Raw genomic sequence first — 19506 nt, forward strand, 5'->3', positions numbered from 1 at the left:
GAATCAAGAAAAGCCTTAAGCAAGGATGTATGCTTCAAGTGTGTTTTTTAAAGTTGAATGTCCCTTGAAGATTGTCAATGAATTTCCAAGAAATTTGGCAACATTTATCAGCCTATAAAAATTATAAACCCAGTCTGTTCTTTAAAAAGCCTGCAGATACTGAATTATCTGATCAGTGCAAACTGTCCACACACATTTTTATACTATTTAGCACTACAGTGTACAGAATCCATCTCCGTGGATTACCCTCCCATGTGCCTTTTCCTACCAATGATAAATGCATCTGAGAAAAGTGGAAATATATTTTTTTCAGTGTTATCATCCATTCAGATATTATATAGGTAACAGAAAAAAAATCCCAGCCAGTTGTACAGCTGTCAAGCAACTGCTTGCAGAGACCTGTATTACTTCATACACAGTCACTTTATTTATTGTACTCCAACCAAATTACTCAAACCATCAATGCCCATCTAACTTCTTATGCATAGCTCTGATAAGAACTTCATATTACTTACTTCTTTCTCCTGCTAAATGAAAGGCAAGCCAATCGTGTAAGCACATCTTACCTTGCATCTCAAGAACGATACCGCTATCATCCTTGCATGGTTTCCAGTGATGCTTAGTCTTCTATCTGCTGCATAATTATGGACCACAAGTTCCCACTGGCATCACTGGGGTGTTGCTAATTTTAAAGCTGCTGGAGCTAGCTGCATTCTTGTTTGTTTATTCTGAGACTATGGCCTTTAAAGTCTAGATGTGACATTCAAAGGACCATTAAATGCCATATTCTCTCTCAACCATGAATCTTGTCTAACACAGCAGTATATTATAATCTCAGTGATCTAATTCTCGAGATCATCTCTTTATTGACAAAACCCAGAATGGTTACTATGATAAAGCTCTGGGAACTCAAAAAATCTCAGTCGCTGCCTCAGTAATAAATCTGATGCTCTCTGCTTCATCTTTTCCTCAGTAAGGCATGCCAATTCACATACTACAACTATATACTGTATGACCTGGGCAAAGGGATTTTCTTAAAATTGTAGAAGAAAAAGACACTGCATTCTTAAAGGAATGAAAATCAAAATTATTACAATTTCATGCACCAGAAAAACTTGCTTTCTGAGCACCCTGGGAAAATTTTATGTTTAGAGCCAAAATTTCTAGAGCCCAAACAGAAACACAAGCAGCAGCTGTAAGACATCCAGAGGACAAAAGTGGGAAGATCAAATCTACCTGAGACATCAGGCCATACCTTGCATTTGTCCACATGACAGATTGCTCACTGACTTCATTAGAAGTAGCTTCCATGTTACTAAGACAAGAATTAGATCCACTAGGGAAGAAGAAACATAACATGTCCCTCTGGGTACTGAATTAGCCAAAGCAATGAATGAAACAGAAGACCACTTGGACCAATGGCCAGCTGCAGATAAACACAGAAAAAATTTGCTCTTCCATTCAGGAAGAGATCCTATCTATGGTCTCGTACTGTTCAGCAGTCCTCACCAGGAGCAACTCAGACGTACACCCTAACCCTAACAATCCCTAGTCCTGTATTTCTGCACTGAGCACTAAAAAGTAGTCAAGAAACATGGGGGAAAGGAAGAGGACACAAATGAACTAAATTAACTTTATGGCTCGACCGTGACTCCAGCAAAGCGCAGTGCCATCAGACACTGGTGACTTTTGGTCTCTTCCTGGCCCCGCTGCTGAACTGTTGGGTGACCTTGGGCAAAATCACTTCACTCTCTCCTGCAGCCTGTAAAACGTGTGGGAGGAACGTTCACAACCCTTGCAAAGCACCACAAGGTTCACAGTTAACATGCTCTGCTGAAGTGCAAACAACCTCATCTTTGGTGGTAGCTTTGGGCCTGTGGTTGAAACTATCTCTCACCTGAGATTGTCCTTGTCCATCCCTTCCCAAACACATTTAATTAAAAAGCCCTAAATTCTGAGCTGCTAATGATGATCTTTTATTGAAAATCCTCTTCCCTTGGCAAATTGTTCCTGCCTTATTCCCAGACACGCCTTCCAGTCTTGCTTATTTCCACAATAAGCTGCTTTTATCTATACTTTATTTGATGGGCTGACAGGAGAACAGGTTTAATTCCCAGAAACAATTTTTTCATTTAAGACTGCAGAGCCCTGTGCCTGTGACGTGGCTGGGGTTATTTCATAGGCAAGCTTCTTCTCAGTGGCTCCCAGGAGTACAGGTTTCTCTCCTCCAATGCTGGCACACAGAAACACCCTGCACAACAGAGTTCAAATGAGATGAACACTGCTCCCTCCTGGCCCTCACCAATTTTGGCTGTGCTTCTGGTTTTTTTTTTCTTTCATGTATGTATATAAAACGGGCAGTGGTGAATACTGCAGCCAGCTACAGGGAAACCTCTGGAAATGCATAAATATCAGGGACCCAAAATGTTACAGTAGCAGGGCTATGGGAAACATCTGGTGCCTCTCCAAGCACTCTCCTACCACTTGACACTGGTGATAGGAGCTTCCTTCTGACAGACTCTTAAGTCTCCTAAACTTGACTAATCTATGTGCAGCATACAGCAAAGCTACAGATAGATCTTAATGGTCTGAAGTGCCAGCTTCCAAGATAAATATATGCATCCTACGTGCAATTATGCCTGTTTCTTAATGGCATTAAGATGGCTGCAAGATGCTAATTACCAAATAAGATTTTGCAATTATACTCCATCATACCTTACTCCTGACATAGCTACTTTTAAGTAAACAAGGATTTTTATTTCAACATCACCAAAGAAAAGGGAGTTTTCTCCTTTGATCCATTTAACTTTCCAAGTACAATTGTGGAATAACAGAAGAGCAAAATTTCCCATTTGCTGAAGTAATGCCAGGGCTTCAATGCAGCCATTTCACCGCTATTAAGAAACATTGTTAGCCTTTTTATCAATCAGTGTGAGAAATGCTGTTATCAGAAATGAAAGCAATATCACTAGGTAATTCCTGCTATTCTCTAGCCAGAATTTCAGTGTTTGTCACGAACTGTTTGCAGATTCACCTTTGCTTTAATTAACAATACCACAAGATCCAAGGTATTCCCCATGCCTAACACTGATCTCATTAGACAAAACACATCTCTTACCTGCCTCACCTGCAGAGATACTGGCAAACAGCTTACACTACAAGTAAAGAGTACAGAAAAGCTTCTTTCTGAGGCACATGAGAGGGTTGCAATGAGAATTGTACCAAAGCCACTGAGACACAGAGGTACCATCCTCGCAGTAAAGTAAATGGTAAGGTCCCTGGTTGAGTACACTGAGAAGAGAATTAAGCCAGCGCTGAGCAATTTATAATCTCCCCTTTTGGTGTTACCTCCTGACATTAAAATAAACAGTCATCATGGTCATCTCGGTAAGCAGCCAGTTAGGTGAGATTATAACAAGGATAATGTGAACTCAGTCCAAACCATTCTATGATTCTAAGTATGGGAACCTGCAGCATTAAACACAATTTGAAAGAATGCGCTAATGATAGCAATATTTTTCCACTGTTCATGCAAGCGCAGAGACAAATGTGCAATCTGTCTCTGTCTGCCTTTTTGGAGTGCTGTTTTATGACACAGTTAATGATTTGGCAAAAAAAAAAAAAAGTAATAGCCTTGTACTGCAGCAATTGCAAATGATCTTTGCCTTCCATCTTGGAAGATGAGTAACGGAGGCCTCTGTTTGACCCCTTTATGTGTGTTTTGCTTGTGGTGGGGGGAGAAGGGAAGTTGGGATAAACAGCTAAAATATATATGCAGTAAGTGTACAAATGACACCCTGATGTACAGCTACCTTGTTTAACATTATCCTTAACCACAGATTCATCACCATGCTCTTAACACATGCTGTACATTTTTTCTTTCCTCTTTTTTCCCGCCTTCCCTTCTAATTGGAACTCAGTCTGTGGAATGTAATTAAAGCTCTCATAAATACTGCCAGTGAGTGCACCTTTTTTCTACCGAGTAACTAGTAACATCTTCAAGACCTCATCAACCCCCGACAGAAGACAGACTAATGTATCTTCTCTCACATGCCACTCAGGGTGGAGAAGTCAATCTTTCCACCTTCCACATAATTAAAGTCACCCACATTATATGCTTTTCCTTTGCCAATCCCTCCCCTTCTCCAACACATGTATTACCCTGTTATCAGCTCCTTTCCTTTCATCTGATTTATTCTGTTTCTAATCAGAGAACAAAATCCAGTGCTTTTGCGAAGAGCTGGATTAGTCCTAGGCACAGCTCACACCAGCCTTCCTTTTTCTTGGCTCCTCCCATCTTATATTAAAAGCACTTTTAACTCTCCTTTAAGAGGGAGTATTTCCAGCAATCTGGAGAGTTTATTCATGCCCGCAAGTGGAAAAAAATACCCTTTTCCATTCAGGGTAAATGACTGAGACATTAACAATAAAATTCAATGGTACTTCAAAGACTCCTTTGGGCCCTAAAGAACGTGTAAGGCAGCCTGGGGACCAAACGAAGCCCAGTTATCCCAACAGGTGGGTTCATTTGGTCTGTGAAAAATAGCTGCTGCTTCTCTTAGAGAGGAAAACGCTCCTGGATTCAGCAATAAAAATGTCTGACTTCAGGCATCTCTCAAGTTTTCAAGCACCCACATGGTAAAGGGAATGGGGCTGCAGTGTGCGCCAGAGCACTGCTCCGGTTATAGCACCAAATCTCTCCTGAAAAGGGCATAGACCTCCCTGGGTCCAGTGATTTAGGAGCCACATGGGTGCCCTGTCCCCAGAAATTCACCATTACTTCTATGAAGCAGTGTAGCTGGATCCAGAGATACGGAGGCAGGAGACCTGACAGCTCCTTACTTCAGATACTTGGATATTCTCCCACCAAACCACCAGCACATCAGCCTGTTGGGCACCTGCCTGGGGCTCAATCATGGGGACCAGAGAGCAGAGAGCAGAGGGCTACGTGACCCTGGACCACAGCATCCCCGAGGAGGACAGCCTGATACAGCACTGTGTGGTGATGCCCGTCGCTGCAGGGCAGCCCCCTCACCAGCCACTGCAGATGCTGTCTCATGATCCAGGATAGGCAGAGAAACCAGAAGGAGCTGATGAAATCTTTGTAAGCTCTCAAGAGGATAAACAAAGTGTCAGCATCTTTAGCACTTCATTACTGCTATCCCTTGATTTTGTTAAGTGCTTTTTTTGGACCCTCATCAGTGAATAGTTGCCAAGCCATTCTAAATACTATTACTGCCAAATGCCAAATAAAACTCAATGTATTTACTGAAGAGGTAGCAATTGCTCTCCTGCTGGATAGAAAGTCAAAAGGATCAAGATTTTAGTTACATTTAATCGCCTGGGCATGGGAATTTGCAACCACTTGGAATGGATACTGTCACATTATTAACGGCTCCGTTTTTCGCAGACAGAGCACGGTTCACCAACCAAATGTATTGCAAGCAATACCTTGCACTCAGTTGGACTTGGACCAAAGATTGTCTTTCCTGACTGATGGTGTAAAAGAGGAAAGGGCACTGCCATTGTTACAATTAAAATTTGAGAGCAAAAAGACACTATGCCACAGTTTCCCCCAAGCTATTCATCATATTTCAGCTCACTAAACACTTTGGATAAATACTCTGTTGACTAACATGTCTGTGAAACTCCAGTAATACTGAAACCAATTCAGAAACAAACAAACAAACAAAACAAAACCAACCCACAACCACCAAGCCCATCTCCAATGGACTCTGACAAGCCTCTCCTATCTGCTCTTACAGTCAGTTTGGCAAACAGGTTAGGAAACACTTTCAACACAGGTCAGAAGGGTTCAACAGGGGCAGAGGAGAAGCAAGAAGAGTCCCAGCCCTGGTGTGGGCCCCCTAACGTCTCACACCACAGCTCCATGCCTCAGTTTCCCCATCAACAAATGCCTGAAAACCTTCCTGATGAAAGACAGTGCAAAACCTGCAGGCACTGAAATAATAATTTACTGACATTAGGCAACCCTTCCAATATTGCTGTATCCATCAGGTCTGGATAAAAGAAAGCTGAGCCAACTTGCATTTATTTACTGTATATATTTGCATAATTACCATGCATTTCCCTTCCATATTTTGTCCTAAATGCAGAACCGGACACTGTACCAGCTGAATTTAAAGCAGCAGTCATCATTTGTTGACTAATATCAGTAGATACAGGAATGGTGTGAGGCCATGACTAACGCACAATTGTTATTTGAGCATGTGCAATACTTACCAACTGCCTGACTACTTTATGGTGATTTGTTTTGTTTTACAGAGATGTTCTGCAAGGGTTGCAAATAGCACCCAAAGCCCTACAAGGCTATCTGACTCTGGCAGAAGTCCCCCTCAAAGCAACAGCCAACATGTAGCAGAAAGTTTGGTGCGTCACCTCTGCAGAAAGCACAGGACTTTTTGTCCTTCATGCACACTCAGCTTTGCTAGTTGCTGTCTGCAATTTTGGGGAAGGCAGAGATGGGCCTGAGCCCTCATGTGCATCCTTGCCCAGTCATCCTCCAGCTCCTTTCCATCACAATGAAAGGACCAAGTCACACCTGGTACAAAGAGATGTACAATAAATTACCTAGTAATTTCTGCAACGATAATCTTCCAGTTTACTGAACTGTGTGAGACCACCTCTCTGTGGAAACTGTCCTTGCATGGCCTTGCATTTAGAGGCTCACACTGTAAGTCTCTGGAAAGGTCAGCAAGCGATTTCATGCTCTTGGTGCCACCCCTCAAGAAAACAGGGCAAAACCGCAGAGCTGCATCGTTTAATGATCCAAGGCAGCAACCCGCTGTGGGGAAGGCAGAGCCCTGGACAACAGGATGATAGGATAACAGTGCAGTGCAGGTCAGTCTCCTATAATAAGCCATGCTAATGCTGAACTGTGTGAAAGACAACTCAGGAGATAGCACAATTAATAATCTACTTGGCTGAGCACCACTTTCTCTCCTTGAACTGAGGCTGATTGCACAAAGTTGTGAAGGCACTATGAAGGCATTACACACAGGGTCCTGTAAACCCTGCAAACCAAAAGAGGGAAGGCAAGCTCAGTTTTCTGCTTTTACCTGATTCAACACTGCTTCCTTTCATCTCACTTAGGGGTACGGAGCAAAGACGCACAGCAGGATGCAGAAGCATGGTGGACAATTACAATGTGTGCTCCCAGGAAGGTAGCAAGCAGGCACTGGTGCCCTCCAGTAGCATCTTCCACCTAGTTCAGCAGATTTGCTTTTGAGGCATCTTCACTTCTCTCTGCAAAAGGCCATGCAGAACTAATGGGTCAGGAGCAAAACTTACAGGGTGGATTTTGCCAAATCCATAACTGAGTTTGCAAATTTTTCCATCATTTTCCACAGAGCAGTGCTCTCTCCAAGGCTTGCCCAAGCCAAAGTGCTCACACAGGATCAGACCAGAGTGCTCAGCACCTTTCAGCAAAGAGCAGTGCATCATCCTGGCTTGCTGCATTGCAGCAGAAAAACACTCACCCAGCAGTGCCACAGCCAGCGGGTGTCCTGCATTGATTCGCACACGGCCTTTGATCAGACCCCATATTCTTAAAAGTTATCATGCCTGACAAAGCAGGAAAAGAAATAAATAATAACACTTTCCTTCTGGTGATTTCTATTGTACTGATCTAGTCGGAAATCCCATTAGTTACTCGCTTTGATCAGGACCGTTCCTCCAGGACCAGGAGATACAGAAAGCATTCCACCATGCCAGCAAATGAGCACATCTGAAGTGCCTTTTAATTAAAGCCTTCCAGCTCTTGAGCTTTTTGCAGTATTTACATGTAGCTGAACTTTGGCCCAGCTGCTGTGGAAGAAGTATAGTTTACCACTGCACTGTCACCATAGTGCTGTTCTTGGCTCTCCAGATAGAGGTCTCCAGTCCATTCCACACCACCAGGCAAGGAAAGAGGGGGCAGTAAATGCGGACAAAGCACTAGCTGGCAACAGTACTGCTATTATGTTAACCCTTTGCAAGCAATTACAGTGCCAGAGATTGCCTTTCAGAGATCTTTCGAGGAATGAGCAAGGGGTTTGCTATAGAAATGGACTGTAATAGCAACTACAGTAGAAGACATGGAAAAACCTTCTAAGCCTTGCCAAAACGTGCCTTTCCAATTACAAGTAATCCAGGGGAGAAATGCATTTCAGCTTAATACTGTAAAATACTGATTGGGAACCTGTAATTCATGCACATCATGAGCTGGAGCTCAGTCTGGATACAGAAAAATCCTTCCCGAAAAGCAGAAACCAGCTTGCTCCATAGGCGCATCAGCAACTGAGGGGAAAAAATCTGGTCAAATGAACAAACAGATTAATTACAAACTGCATATTAAAGAGAGGTCAGGTTCAAGGCCTAAGAAAGCAGTCAGGAGGAAAATAGGGCCAGAAAACTGTCAGGTGGCCTTGCAGCACAGTCAGTCACCCTCTTTGAACGCAGGCCTGGCTAGCATGCAATTTGGTAGCAGGGGAGCAAGAGCAAAATGCATTTACACCATGTGAGCTGCCACAGATATCCACGTAAAACAAGGGTGGGTAACTTTCATCTTCTGCCCGGCATGTCCCCTGCATGTTCGTACACACACAAACATGTACATGCTGCCATGTGCATACTTACACCTTCATGCTCATTCAAATTCGTATTATCAGCATGATCATTGCATGGGAAAGAAGAAATGTCCTGTAAAGTAGCTATACCTTGAGCGTTGTTTCTGTAGCACAGCTTACTCAATGCCCAATTACTGAAATGCAAATGTTGCAAACTACTCTGGCTCCTCCACCATTATATTTAACCTTTGAGGGAGATTACTATAAAGAACTTACTTGGTATTGTAAAGAAGCTGCAGCCAAAGAGCAAGAGGGATGCTTATTAAATGCTTACGAGTCCCCTGCTATTTCTCTAACAGGACTGAAGTATTTTTACGTTGGTATTTTGGCCATTTTTGAGTCTTGGTGTCTTATGAACACTTTCACAAGTATCATCTACACAAAGTGTTAAAACTATAAAACTACTTTTAAAGCCAGTATCAGAGAAATAACATATCAGACAAAGGAATTATCAGCTTGCAGACTGAGACAAAAGAGCTGAATAAGATTTTATTAGTAATAAAAATTCAGAAGCTACGTTTATGTTAAAAAATAATCTATACATTGATGGGCCATTTCTGGTCAGTGAAAACATTTTAGATGCTTTATTTTTGCTCTCTGCCAAGTACTGTGCTCAGCACAATACAAAGAGAACTCCTTGGCCAAAAAGACTGTTTAAAGGGATCAGAACTAGATAAATATAAAATTACTTGGCAATCCTTTAAAAAAGATGCCAGCAAAATGAGAAATAAAATTTTAAACTAGCACTATCACTCTTGCAATGTAACACCAGTTGTGCTCTACAAAAACACAAGTTTCTTACAGCTCTGACCTTGTGATGCTCTTAGAACATCTGATTGCAGCACAGACTGCTCTATGAGTTTTGGAAAATATCAGTATTTGCTCCTCATTCACCTCTAAAAATCTAGACTTGGGCTGCCCAATCTCTGCTATTTTACCCCAAGCCTAAATCTACATTGCTGGTGGTGATCCCTGTGGTTCTGGGATGTTACGGAGCAACCAGCATTGATCCTACTGGCTGCAGGACCTCAAGCAGAATATTTTGGGCAGCTCTTGCTCCCTTATACCCAGCTGCATGGCACCACCTGTGTGGCATTCATAGATAAACTTTCCCCAGGTGTAACCTGGATCCTGCCCCTCTATTCTGCTCTCATGACTGGGAAAGCAGTACTCCACTAGGAGTACTGTGCACAGTTCTCTTGTCCTCAACGTAAGAAGGACATGGAGCTGCTGGAGCAAGTCCAGAAGAGGCCACGAGGGGGATAAGGGGGCTCAAGCACCTCCTGTATGAAGACAGGCTGAGGAAGTTGGGGCTGTTCAGCCTGGAAAAGAGAAGGCTGCGTGGAGACCTGATAGCACCCTTCCAGTATCTGAAGGGGGCCTATGAGGAATTTTGGGGGGGACTCTTCATTAAGGACTGTAGTGGTAGGATAAGGGATAATGGGTTAAAACTTGAACAGGGGAAGTTCAGGTTAGATATAAGGAAGAAGTTCTTTACAGTGAGGGTGGTGAGGCACTGGAATGGGTTGCCCGAAGAAGTGGTAAATGCTCCAACCCTGGCAGTGTTCAAGGCCAGGCTGGACAGAGCCTTGGGAAACATGGTCTAGGGTGAGCTGTCCCTGCTCATGGCAGGGGGATTGGAACTAGATGATCTTAAGGTCCTTTCCAACCCAAAGCATTCTATGATTCTGATTTACTTTTCGTAGTCCATGTGACTACCTCATGAGCAGCATGCTTTGAAGAAAACTTACTCCTTTAAAGATATTTGTCTTGCTGCCAGTGGGAGATGGTAAAATCTGCACCCTACTACACAACACAGAATAGATGTCATTGATTGAATCTCATCACAAGAACTCAGTGCCTTTCTCTTTCCTTTTTTTAGGAGGAGGGTGGATGGGGATGACTATTGCTTACTATTTTTATTTTCTTCTATAAATAAGATATTTTAATTTCATGTCAAAATTGAAAGGTCTGCCTGTAGATGGAGGAAAACACTTTTTATTTCATCTTTTAATGTCTTCATATATCAACAACAGAGTTGTCTTCAAGAATAAAAATGACCTCTAACTAAAAGTCATATTGTAATGTGGGAGATTTTTTTCATATTCTAAAGAATTCTTTCAATATTCAAGCACGTATTTCTAATAGTCCAAGTATAACAAAAACACTTATAACAAACTATGAAAAAGTAGCAATTACCAACTGGGGAGTTATAAATAAAACTGTAAAATATTCAGCTGATCCATAATTCATTTCGTAGCAGACACCCAGCCATCTGGGCTGGGGTGAACTCACGACCCTGGAATAAGGTGGTGGATGAAGATTCTGTATTCAGAATAAATGTGCCCATCACACACACACAAAAAAATCAAACAATAAACCTTTTGTGCAACACTGGTTTTCAGGTTTTACTTTGCTCTGCCAGCATGTTTGGTTTTTAACTACCTATGATTGCATCCTCTGATTACATGTGATCACCTTCAAAAAGAGCAGAACACTTCTTGAGGCTTATTACCAGCATACACACAGGACAAATGAAATTAATCTCTCTTCCTGCCTGAACCATCACTGGCAGCTCGATACTCATTTCTGCATCTCCCTGGACATGAAGGGTGTTCACAGCCAGCAGAAGGATCCTGCTGCAAGGTGCAGTTATGCTGCCACATGCTACAGTGCACAGTGCACCCAAGTTTAAATGGATACCATGGTCTTCAAGGCAGTACTAGTTTACCTCTGCTTATTAAAACACCCATGTACTCACCATCCTTGTATGGATGATTATACTTCGCTTTTAAGAGCACACCGTTCTAGGTTAGATGTTGCAATACCTGTGTTAATGCACCAGAAGCTAGCACAGCATCTCTAAGTAACAGTGCTTTCCAAATAGATAGGCAACTGCAAGCCTTAAACCCTTTATTTATGCCACTAATAACTCCTCTCTGACCAACATGAATCTAAAGCACAGCTTAAACTATCAGACATACCAAATTCATACAGGATTGCCTGCAGCTGCTGAAATTTTCTTGGAGTTCATAAAATGATCAAATTCATGCAAGAAAAATCCATTAAGGTCTATAAAGCACAAAGACATTGTCCCTGGAGGTTTGAAAGTGCTCTAAGGAAACATCAGTACGTGTCTGCCTCATGCTCACACCCTTTCTATGGTATCCTGACCATTGCTGAGGAGATGATGCACCTCAATGGATCAAGTACTCTTACAACGGACATTTGCAAGCAAGCCCTGCTCACCACCCTGGCTGTGAAAAGAGTCTTGCAAAACTAAGCATCTGCTTAAGCTTTCACAGGCCCTAGGTCAGCATTTCTGGTTGAAAAGTAGAGGTGCAAAACCAATCTTGCTTCTCATGTGAGATGTATGAAACACATTGCATCTACTGGAGCATCCTTTTGGAAATTTTTTATTATTTCTAAAGAAAATAAGCAAACTGCCCCCCTCACCAAGCCAAACCAAATAAGCCAGTGAGACTTGAAAGTGGCAAGAACCAGACCCTGAACTTTACAGGACTTGAACCTGTCCATTCCCGAAGGCAATCTCTGAAAACATGCTTCCTAGCACAGCCATCTTCTTGTCTCCTTTTCTGATGTTTTCTTCCCAGATTGTGCAGGGCTGCAGTCTATTGGTTTCAGAAGCATGCCGCTGCTGATATAAGATTACAAGCAGCTCTACATTGCAGGTTTCCTTTCCTGAATCACCTTTGGCTGCTTTTCAAAGACTGGTACATCCTGAGTGCTAAGGAAAACACCTTCTCCATTGTTCTCTCCCCCAGAATGCACAACCAGAGTAAGGATCATGGCTCTCAGCACACCTCCCTGTTCCAAGAGCTTTCCAGCTTCTCCAAGCATCCAGTGAGCTGTTGTGGTTTTTTTGCCAAGCAAGAACCTAGCCATGCTTTCCAGGCAGCAGCACGAGTTGCCAGGTCCTGCCCTTTAACACCTTTGCTTAAACAGCATTGCTGCACCACAGGATGCAGCTTGATCTCTGGTTTGGCCTCAGGCACACACAGACTTCTTGAGGCATTAGACACCTGAACACCTCCTCTGTTAGCAAGCACGTCTTGATCTTTCTTCTCTTTCTCCCCCCAAAGGCTTAAAAATATCATACAGGTCACAGGAGGGGACTGAACACTGTGTCCTGACTTTTCAAACAGAAAACGGGCAGGCAGCTTATCTGAAAACACACATAAGTAAGGTCTTTAAGCATAAAGGACTCTGTGGCATTTGGGATGCCAGCAGGAGAACCGCCCCATTCTTGCACCCCCACCTCCAGGTCAGCACCATGCCTGAAGCCATATCCAGCATGGGAGATGATGGAAATGAAAGGCAAAGAAAATTGCTTGGCTGTTTGGGCTTAAAGTGAGTAGTCTTGGCAGGTTTTAAGCCTAGAAAGGTTTTATACATGGCATCTTCTCCATGTACTCCTACGATGATACAATGGGTGTGCAGGCAACCATGAATCACAACTGCTTTCTCTCTATGGACCCATTACAAGACGCACTTCTCTGACCAAGACATCATGGTAGGTGCTTTCTGTATACAGGGCAGATAAGATGAAAGGCCTCAAGGGAGATGCACATCTCTGTCTAGAGCGACAGCATTACTTAATCATCCAGCTTGGTGAAATCGCTGAGAAAAAAATCATCACGTGGTTGTCACTTGAAAAGCAAACTTCAGTATTAGCAGCATGCACAGACTGCTCTCTGGAAACCATCTAAATAGATGGCAGTTCCAAAACTTGAGCAAAACCATGAAAAAGAAGAGGATGACTAACTTAATCCTCTCATTACAGCCTATGAATTATTCACTGGGCTCCAGCCTATGTGCACAAGGCACACTTTTTAATGCACTGTGAGAGCGCATTACAGATGGCTCCCTGCCATCTGTGCTGGGAAGTCCCTTGGGCATGTATTTTGCAGCAATCCCACAGGAGAGAACCATACTTTGGCCAACCCATGTACTTATAAAGGGAATAAGGTCCTCTGCCTGCAACAGCTCTAGGGCAGTCATGATGTAGGCCATTGCATTTTCTACCTCCCCTGGCTTGTGGCATTGCTCACCCTTTCTACATACATGTTCTCCAGCAGAAAACATCTGCAAAATCCCACATAACCAACAGAAGCTTAGAGATTGCAAGAGGGTGACAGGGGAACTAGTCTTGCAACTGAAGCCTAAGGACACTGCATCCCATGTGGATGGTCGCATTCCAAGTACTGCCAGGTCCCAAGAGACTGACAGAGCAGAAACATGCTGGAGTCACGAGCTGATCTGCCTTCTCTTGTGCACAAAACGTTACTGTTTCCTTGATGTTTTTCCAAATCTGATTTCAAAAATTCAGTGGAAAATTAAATCCGTCTGAAAATGCTAGACTTACTGTCAGCACAAATTCTTTTTCTCATTATTTTAAGTTGGGGAAAGAGAAAGGGGGACAAATTATTTTGAAGAAAACCACATTTTTTTCAGGAAGCAACCCCTTCAAGAGCCCAACCCAGAGACAGTATTTGCTGCCAAAAGCTCCCATGCACAGAAGAGGTCATGCACCCAGCACCCCACTGCCTCTGCATTCTCTGCAGTCCTGAAATTCACATGGTCTTTTTGGGACAGACAAAAGCCAAACCAACAAAACAAACACTGGCATTTCTCTGCAGTGCTTGGTTAGTGAATACCTGCCAACAGGACTTCAGCAGCCAGACCTATCCCACAGCATGCAGTTTTGTTCATTTTCTGCAGCCAGCATTTCTTGTAGCAGGATTTCTCCTACTGCTGCTGTTGGCCTTGTGTCCCTGCTTCTAGTGACTCAACTTCATTACACCAGCCTTCATGAAAATATAATCATACCACCAGAAAACCTGTATGAGGGAAAAGATAAGCCCCCAGAGCTGTATCTGGTGGTAATTTCAGGTGGAAGATGAGTGGGATGAGACTTCCTGAAGCCCCATGTGCCCTACCTCTACTTCCTTGAGAGAAGACAGCTGAAGGTGAGACTCATTCAGAGATATCCAGCATCTTTGGGCATGGCCAGGCATGGACCACTCCACCTGTACACTTCCATTACTTGCCTCAAAGGGTATTTTTTGGAGGCAGCTTAAGAAAACAGATACTCACTTTCCATGCTTGACAGCTAATCTGATTTGCAAACTCCCCCCTCTATGGCTGCTTTATTTCTGGCATGGACAAACTGATGATCACCCCTGGGACTACGCAAAAAGCATGTTACTGGGAAGGATGTTTGATGCTACAGGTGCAGCAGAAAGGCCTGGTTCTCCTCCTGAATGAGTAGTGGGACCAGCCAGAGAGACAGCAAAATACAGTCACCACTCCTGTTGAATTAAGCACGAGACCATACAGATGCAATTTCAACATCACACAGTGAATTAAACACTCATGGCTGGATCCATTAGTATCTCTCCTGATTGTAGCGCCACCAGGATAAACAGTGAGACTGAATCAGAAGCTACACTTACCCAATTGTCCTTAGCATAATCCACATTCATCACAGGCCTACCATTTCCTATAATGGACCTTTCAATACAAGGCTGGAGGAGATACCTGCACAAGGAGGTTATTCTTGGCCTGACGAACAGGAAGACAGCTACATGGATAAATCCTACTGCAACTATGGGGAGTTTGGGACATAACTCACGAATTGGGACCAGTTCCTCACAGTCTGCACTGATCAGCAACGTATCATCTCCCCTCATGCAACTACATTTACTGAGGTTTACGTGGATTTAACTCCACATATCAGGGAAAATCCATTGCCAGCAATGAAATACTAATGCAAGCCCACTAACAGGAAAATACACCTTTTCCAACAACGGTTACTGGCAGCAGCCTTCACAACGGGAAAACAGGAAACAGTATTATGACCATGGCACCCATTGATCTGCATTAAACAGGTGCCCTTAACAGGTGTCATACTGCCATTCACTGATGTTCCTCCAGAAGATTTCCAGCCGCATCCATCAGCAGCAAGCCCGGCATGCCTTTATTTCCTCTCCGCTCTAATTACCAGGACAGGTATCTGATGAAGTGCGATGCAATCACACTCTCGAGCTGCTGGCTGCCAAGCCTGCACATGTTCACCCGGGTAGCAGGCATGAAACGCAGCCCTGCTTCAGCTAGCAATTTTCTGCTCTGCAGTGAGGATCTGCCAATCTCCATCTACCTGTTATGCTGCATACTGCACCAGACTTTCCGGCTAAGCCCTGTCTGTCAGGAGAAGACAAGGGGGTTGCTTCAGTGATCTGGCAGCACAGTCCTCACAGCCTCAAACACCATTTGTTCACATTCCTGGAAGGACTCCACAGTAGATGAGTGTCACTGGGGAGCCCTGCACTAAAACGGCAGGAAGCAAGCCAGGTAGGCAAAGGTTAAGACCCTAAAACACAGAGCATGATGGACAAGAGAAGAAGGACAGACAGGTCTTCAGGGCTTACAGAAGATATGTGATATGCCTGGTGTGTTGATGTGCATGGAAGGACATGCAATCATTTTCTTGCCTCCCATCACACCTCCAAATGACAAGGGACAATGGCAGCTCCCTGTCTGTGTCAAAAACGGAAGCTCTTTTCAACTGCTGGGCAAAGGAAGGACAGGCAGATCTGAACTCTGGACAAAGGAACAAACCAGTCTACATCTCTGCCGGCACAGGGCAAAACCAAGAAGGACGCAGTAAGCAATGACATGTCAGCCCTACCTTGGAGAAGCTGTGACAGCATATCATATCTTACCAGCCTGAGTCCAGTCACTTTAGCATCACAATGCAGAATAGTGATTAAATTTCCTAAAGTCACTCAAAGCATTTTCTTCAGGTAACTGTTTGCAAAGTTAGAACATTTTAACCATTGGCATTTGAAATGAAAATTAACTCCTAGAAATTTCCCTTTCTCAACAGGAAAGGCAACTGTTTTCTTTCTGGTTTAGCAGGTGGGTACACCAAAATGCGAAGAAGTGGAGGGATCTCCAAGTAGCTTAGTGTAAAAGGAAAGAGTCAAAAATCCTAAAAGTGTGTCCTGCTGGGAGGAAACATGCTGAAGACTGCAGTAATTGTAACCTATGAGAGACACAACCACCTGTACACGTATATTTGAAGACGTGACAGTCCAGCCCTCCACGCTGGAGATCTCCACCCATTTCAAAGGGAGGTCTGCACAGGGTCTGACTGGCTCAGGCTCCCACCCCAGACATTTCCCCAAGTTGAAGATTCACTTACCTGCCTGGTTTGTGGTTACATTTACAGACACAAACTGCCGGGCTCCAGGGTTCTGGTCGGATACTCCATTCACTGCCTCAATTTCAAAGGTATAGTTTGTATGGGCAAGCAGATCCACCATCATGACAGAGGTGTTTTTCAGGCCGGTTTGCTGGGGGAGGTACCTGACATGACTGCCACACGCCTCACACAGACCTGAGTGTGAGTTGCACTTCTTGCATGCAATATAATAAGACACATCTTTCCTTCCACCAGTATCAGCAGGGGGAATCCATTCCAGAAAGACACTAGTCTCGTTAACATTTGAGATGGCACTCCGAGGAGCAGAGGGGGGTCCTGGTTTGTAAAGTGAGAAAAACACATGGTAAAAACAGTATTATCAGTCATCCTGCTCTCTACTACTCGCTAGGCTGAAGAGAGATGCCCTGTTGCTCATGCGCCAGAAAGTACATTTTGCAGAAGCACCTGAAGAAGTGGGAAAATGGGGATTTGTTTTGAGTACTCCCACCTCGCCTCAAGGGGTCTGTGCTGGGATGCAGCACCTGCACAGGAGGACAAGGCATAGGGCTGCCTCAAACCCAACAGGAGGAGCACTTCATCCTACAGCATTGCCTCTTGTGCTCTCCTTACTCTTCCTGAGAAGAGAGCTGTAAATCTTTGCTCTGCCCAAGTCACTGGCTTCACCAGCAGCAAGATTCCCCCTCTGCACCCCACTGGCCCTATATTACTAGCCCTATATCCTAAAAAAAGACATATGCTGTGGCATTCACACTCTTTAGGTACTCAACTCAGACACCAAATCTCTCCTCTGTGTGCACCCGCCTCTCCCCATCAGATATTTGGCAACAGTGAAACCTAAGCTTTGGCATCCAAATCACACCTAACTGAAATGCTCAATGTAGCCCAAAGCAGATGGTTATCTACATGGGTCACTGGAAACATGGCCATATCCAGCTACTCAATGGCAGCCTTCTTGATCCCTGCCAAGCTCTAGCACAGTTGGTTAGCCACACTGTGCTTGCTTATTTTGCCAAGCCTCCCCACTCAGGATGCCAGCATGGTACTGGCAAGGCTATCAAAGGAGAAACAGCAGCTGCAAAGGTACCAGGGCTCCTGCAAAAGATGAGCTGTTTTCCTTCATCCTGCTGGGAAAGACCACAGCTGGGCAAGCAAAGCCCACCTGGAGACACCTTCAAGATGGTTTATTTGCAGAGGTGCTGCAAGTGTTTTAGCAGGCTTGTGTTGGAGGTGAAGGGCAAGCTGCATATACAACCTTGAAGACAAAGTGAGAGGACAAGCAGGAATCTCATGCAAGAGATTCACATGTTATATACTCAGGGAATGCTAATGAACGAGGAAGAAAGAGGAAATTTACCAAAGCAAGCCAGGAAGGATGTTAGTCACAGTGCTACCAGAAGCTATGCAGCAGAGACTGGGATTTTTCCAAGGGAGGTAGATGAGGGAAGGCAACACACTTCAGTTTGAATGAAGCTGTCAAAACTTATGAGCAGTTCATTGAAAAGAGCCTGACAAGTCGCTTCATCAGCTAGAAATCCATATGAATTCAACAGCCTGTCTTAGGTTGTCATCTTCTTGTTTTGTTGTGATAATTAAACTCAGTATCATATTTTAAACAGGCAGTGTTGCAAAACTGAAATTACCTTATAAACCAGAAGTATTTTCCTCTATTTCCCTTTCCTATTCCCCTATTTAAGTCTGTAAAATTGGTAACACTGATAAAACACTGTCATGATTTTGACTCAAGCTGTTACGATTCAATGAGAAACTCACAGAGGAAATAAATAATCCTGATTTGTTGTTGTTGTTGGGGGGAGACAGAAAGGCAGTTGGATACAAAAGCTAAGTTAGTTTAGGAAATAACACATCCTCTTTGTTTGTTCTGTGATCACTTTAGATCACGGGAAGCAAGTCACTCGCAATCTGCACCACAGGGACCCAGTGCTACCTAGCTAATGACACCAAGGTACAGCCCAAGACAGGACTATTTTCTGTACTGTCATACTCATACTGATAAAATGGAAAGTATGAAATTCATCACTGGAGCTGTGTGGAGTTATATATACTGCACTCAGGGGTTTTCTATACGTTTCTACTGTTTAGATTGGCCTATTTTTTCTTCCACTGGATGAATGCCCTTTTACTGCTACCAGTACTCTAAGAAAAAAATAAAGAAATCAGGCACAAGAAACACTTACTGGACAATGTATCTTTAAGTAGGATAAATTATTACTTTTGTAAATCCACCAGAGATTTTTACTTGGTTTGTACAGAAGAGTCAGCTGCAGTTCTTGAAGGCTTAAAAACATAACTTCAGTGGAAGCACTTTGAAGCTAGTGGGACTTCATAACCTATAAAATTAGCATTCTCACAGGGGTTCAGAGATAGGTCTTTAGTAGTCTACAGATAGCTAACAAGACCTATTTGAAGAATCCTGAAACCGTAATGGGTAAAACTTTGATAAATCACAGCTGGGATAAGAAAACAGGTTTTTATCTTTGGAAGAGAGGGCCCTAGGTCTGCTAGGAAGATCTGTTTTAATTTCCAACCTCCTTTTGTCAAGGACAAAGATACTAGTTAACCAAATTTTTTAACATATGTACCTATATATATACCCTAATATATATATATATA

At 43.5% G+C, this 19506-nt stretch overlaps 1 protein-coding gene across 1 annotated transcript in view; it reads right to left on the reverse strand.

Moving 5' to 3' along the window:
* EPHA5 (EPH receptor A5) overlaps positions 1–17190 on the reverse strand; it is a gene marked incomplete at its 5' end in the record, with an annotated part of 81372 nt that extends 64182 nt beyond the window's left edge. Inside the window, one exon of the mRNA XM_010016364.1 lies at positions 16855–17190. Within this exon, the coding sequence (XP_010014666.1) occupies positions 16855–17190 (336 nt within the window). The remainder of the gene's footprint in view (positions 1–16854) is intronic.
* Positions 17191–19506: the final 2316 nt, after the last annotated feature.

The sequence above is a fragment of the Nestor notabilis genome, unplaced genomic scaffold, assembly GCF_000696875.1.
Source record: "Nestor notabilis isolate BGI_N333 unplaced genomic scaffold, ASM69687v1 scaffold10966, whole genome shotgun sequence".
NCBI lineage: Eukaryota > Metazoa > Chordata > Aves > Psittaciformes > Psittacidae > Nestor > Nestor notabilis.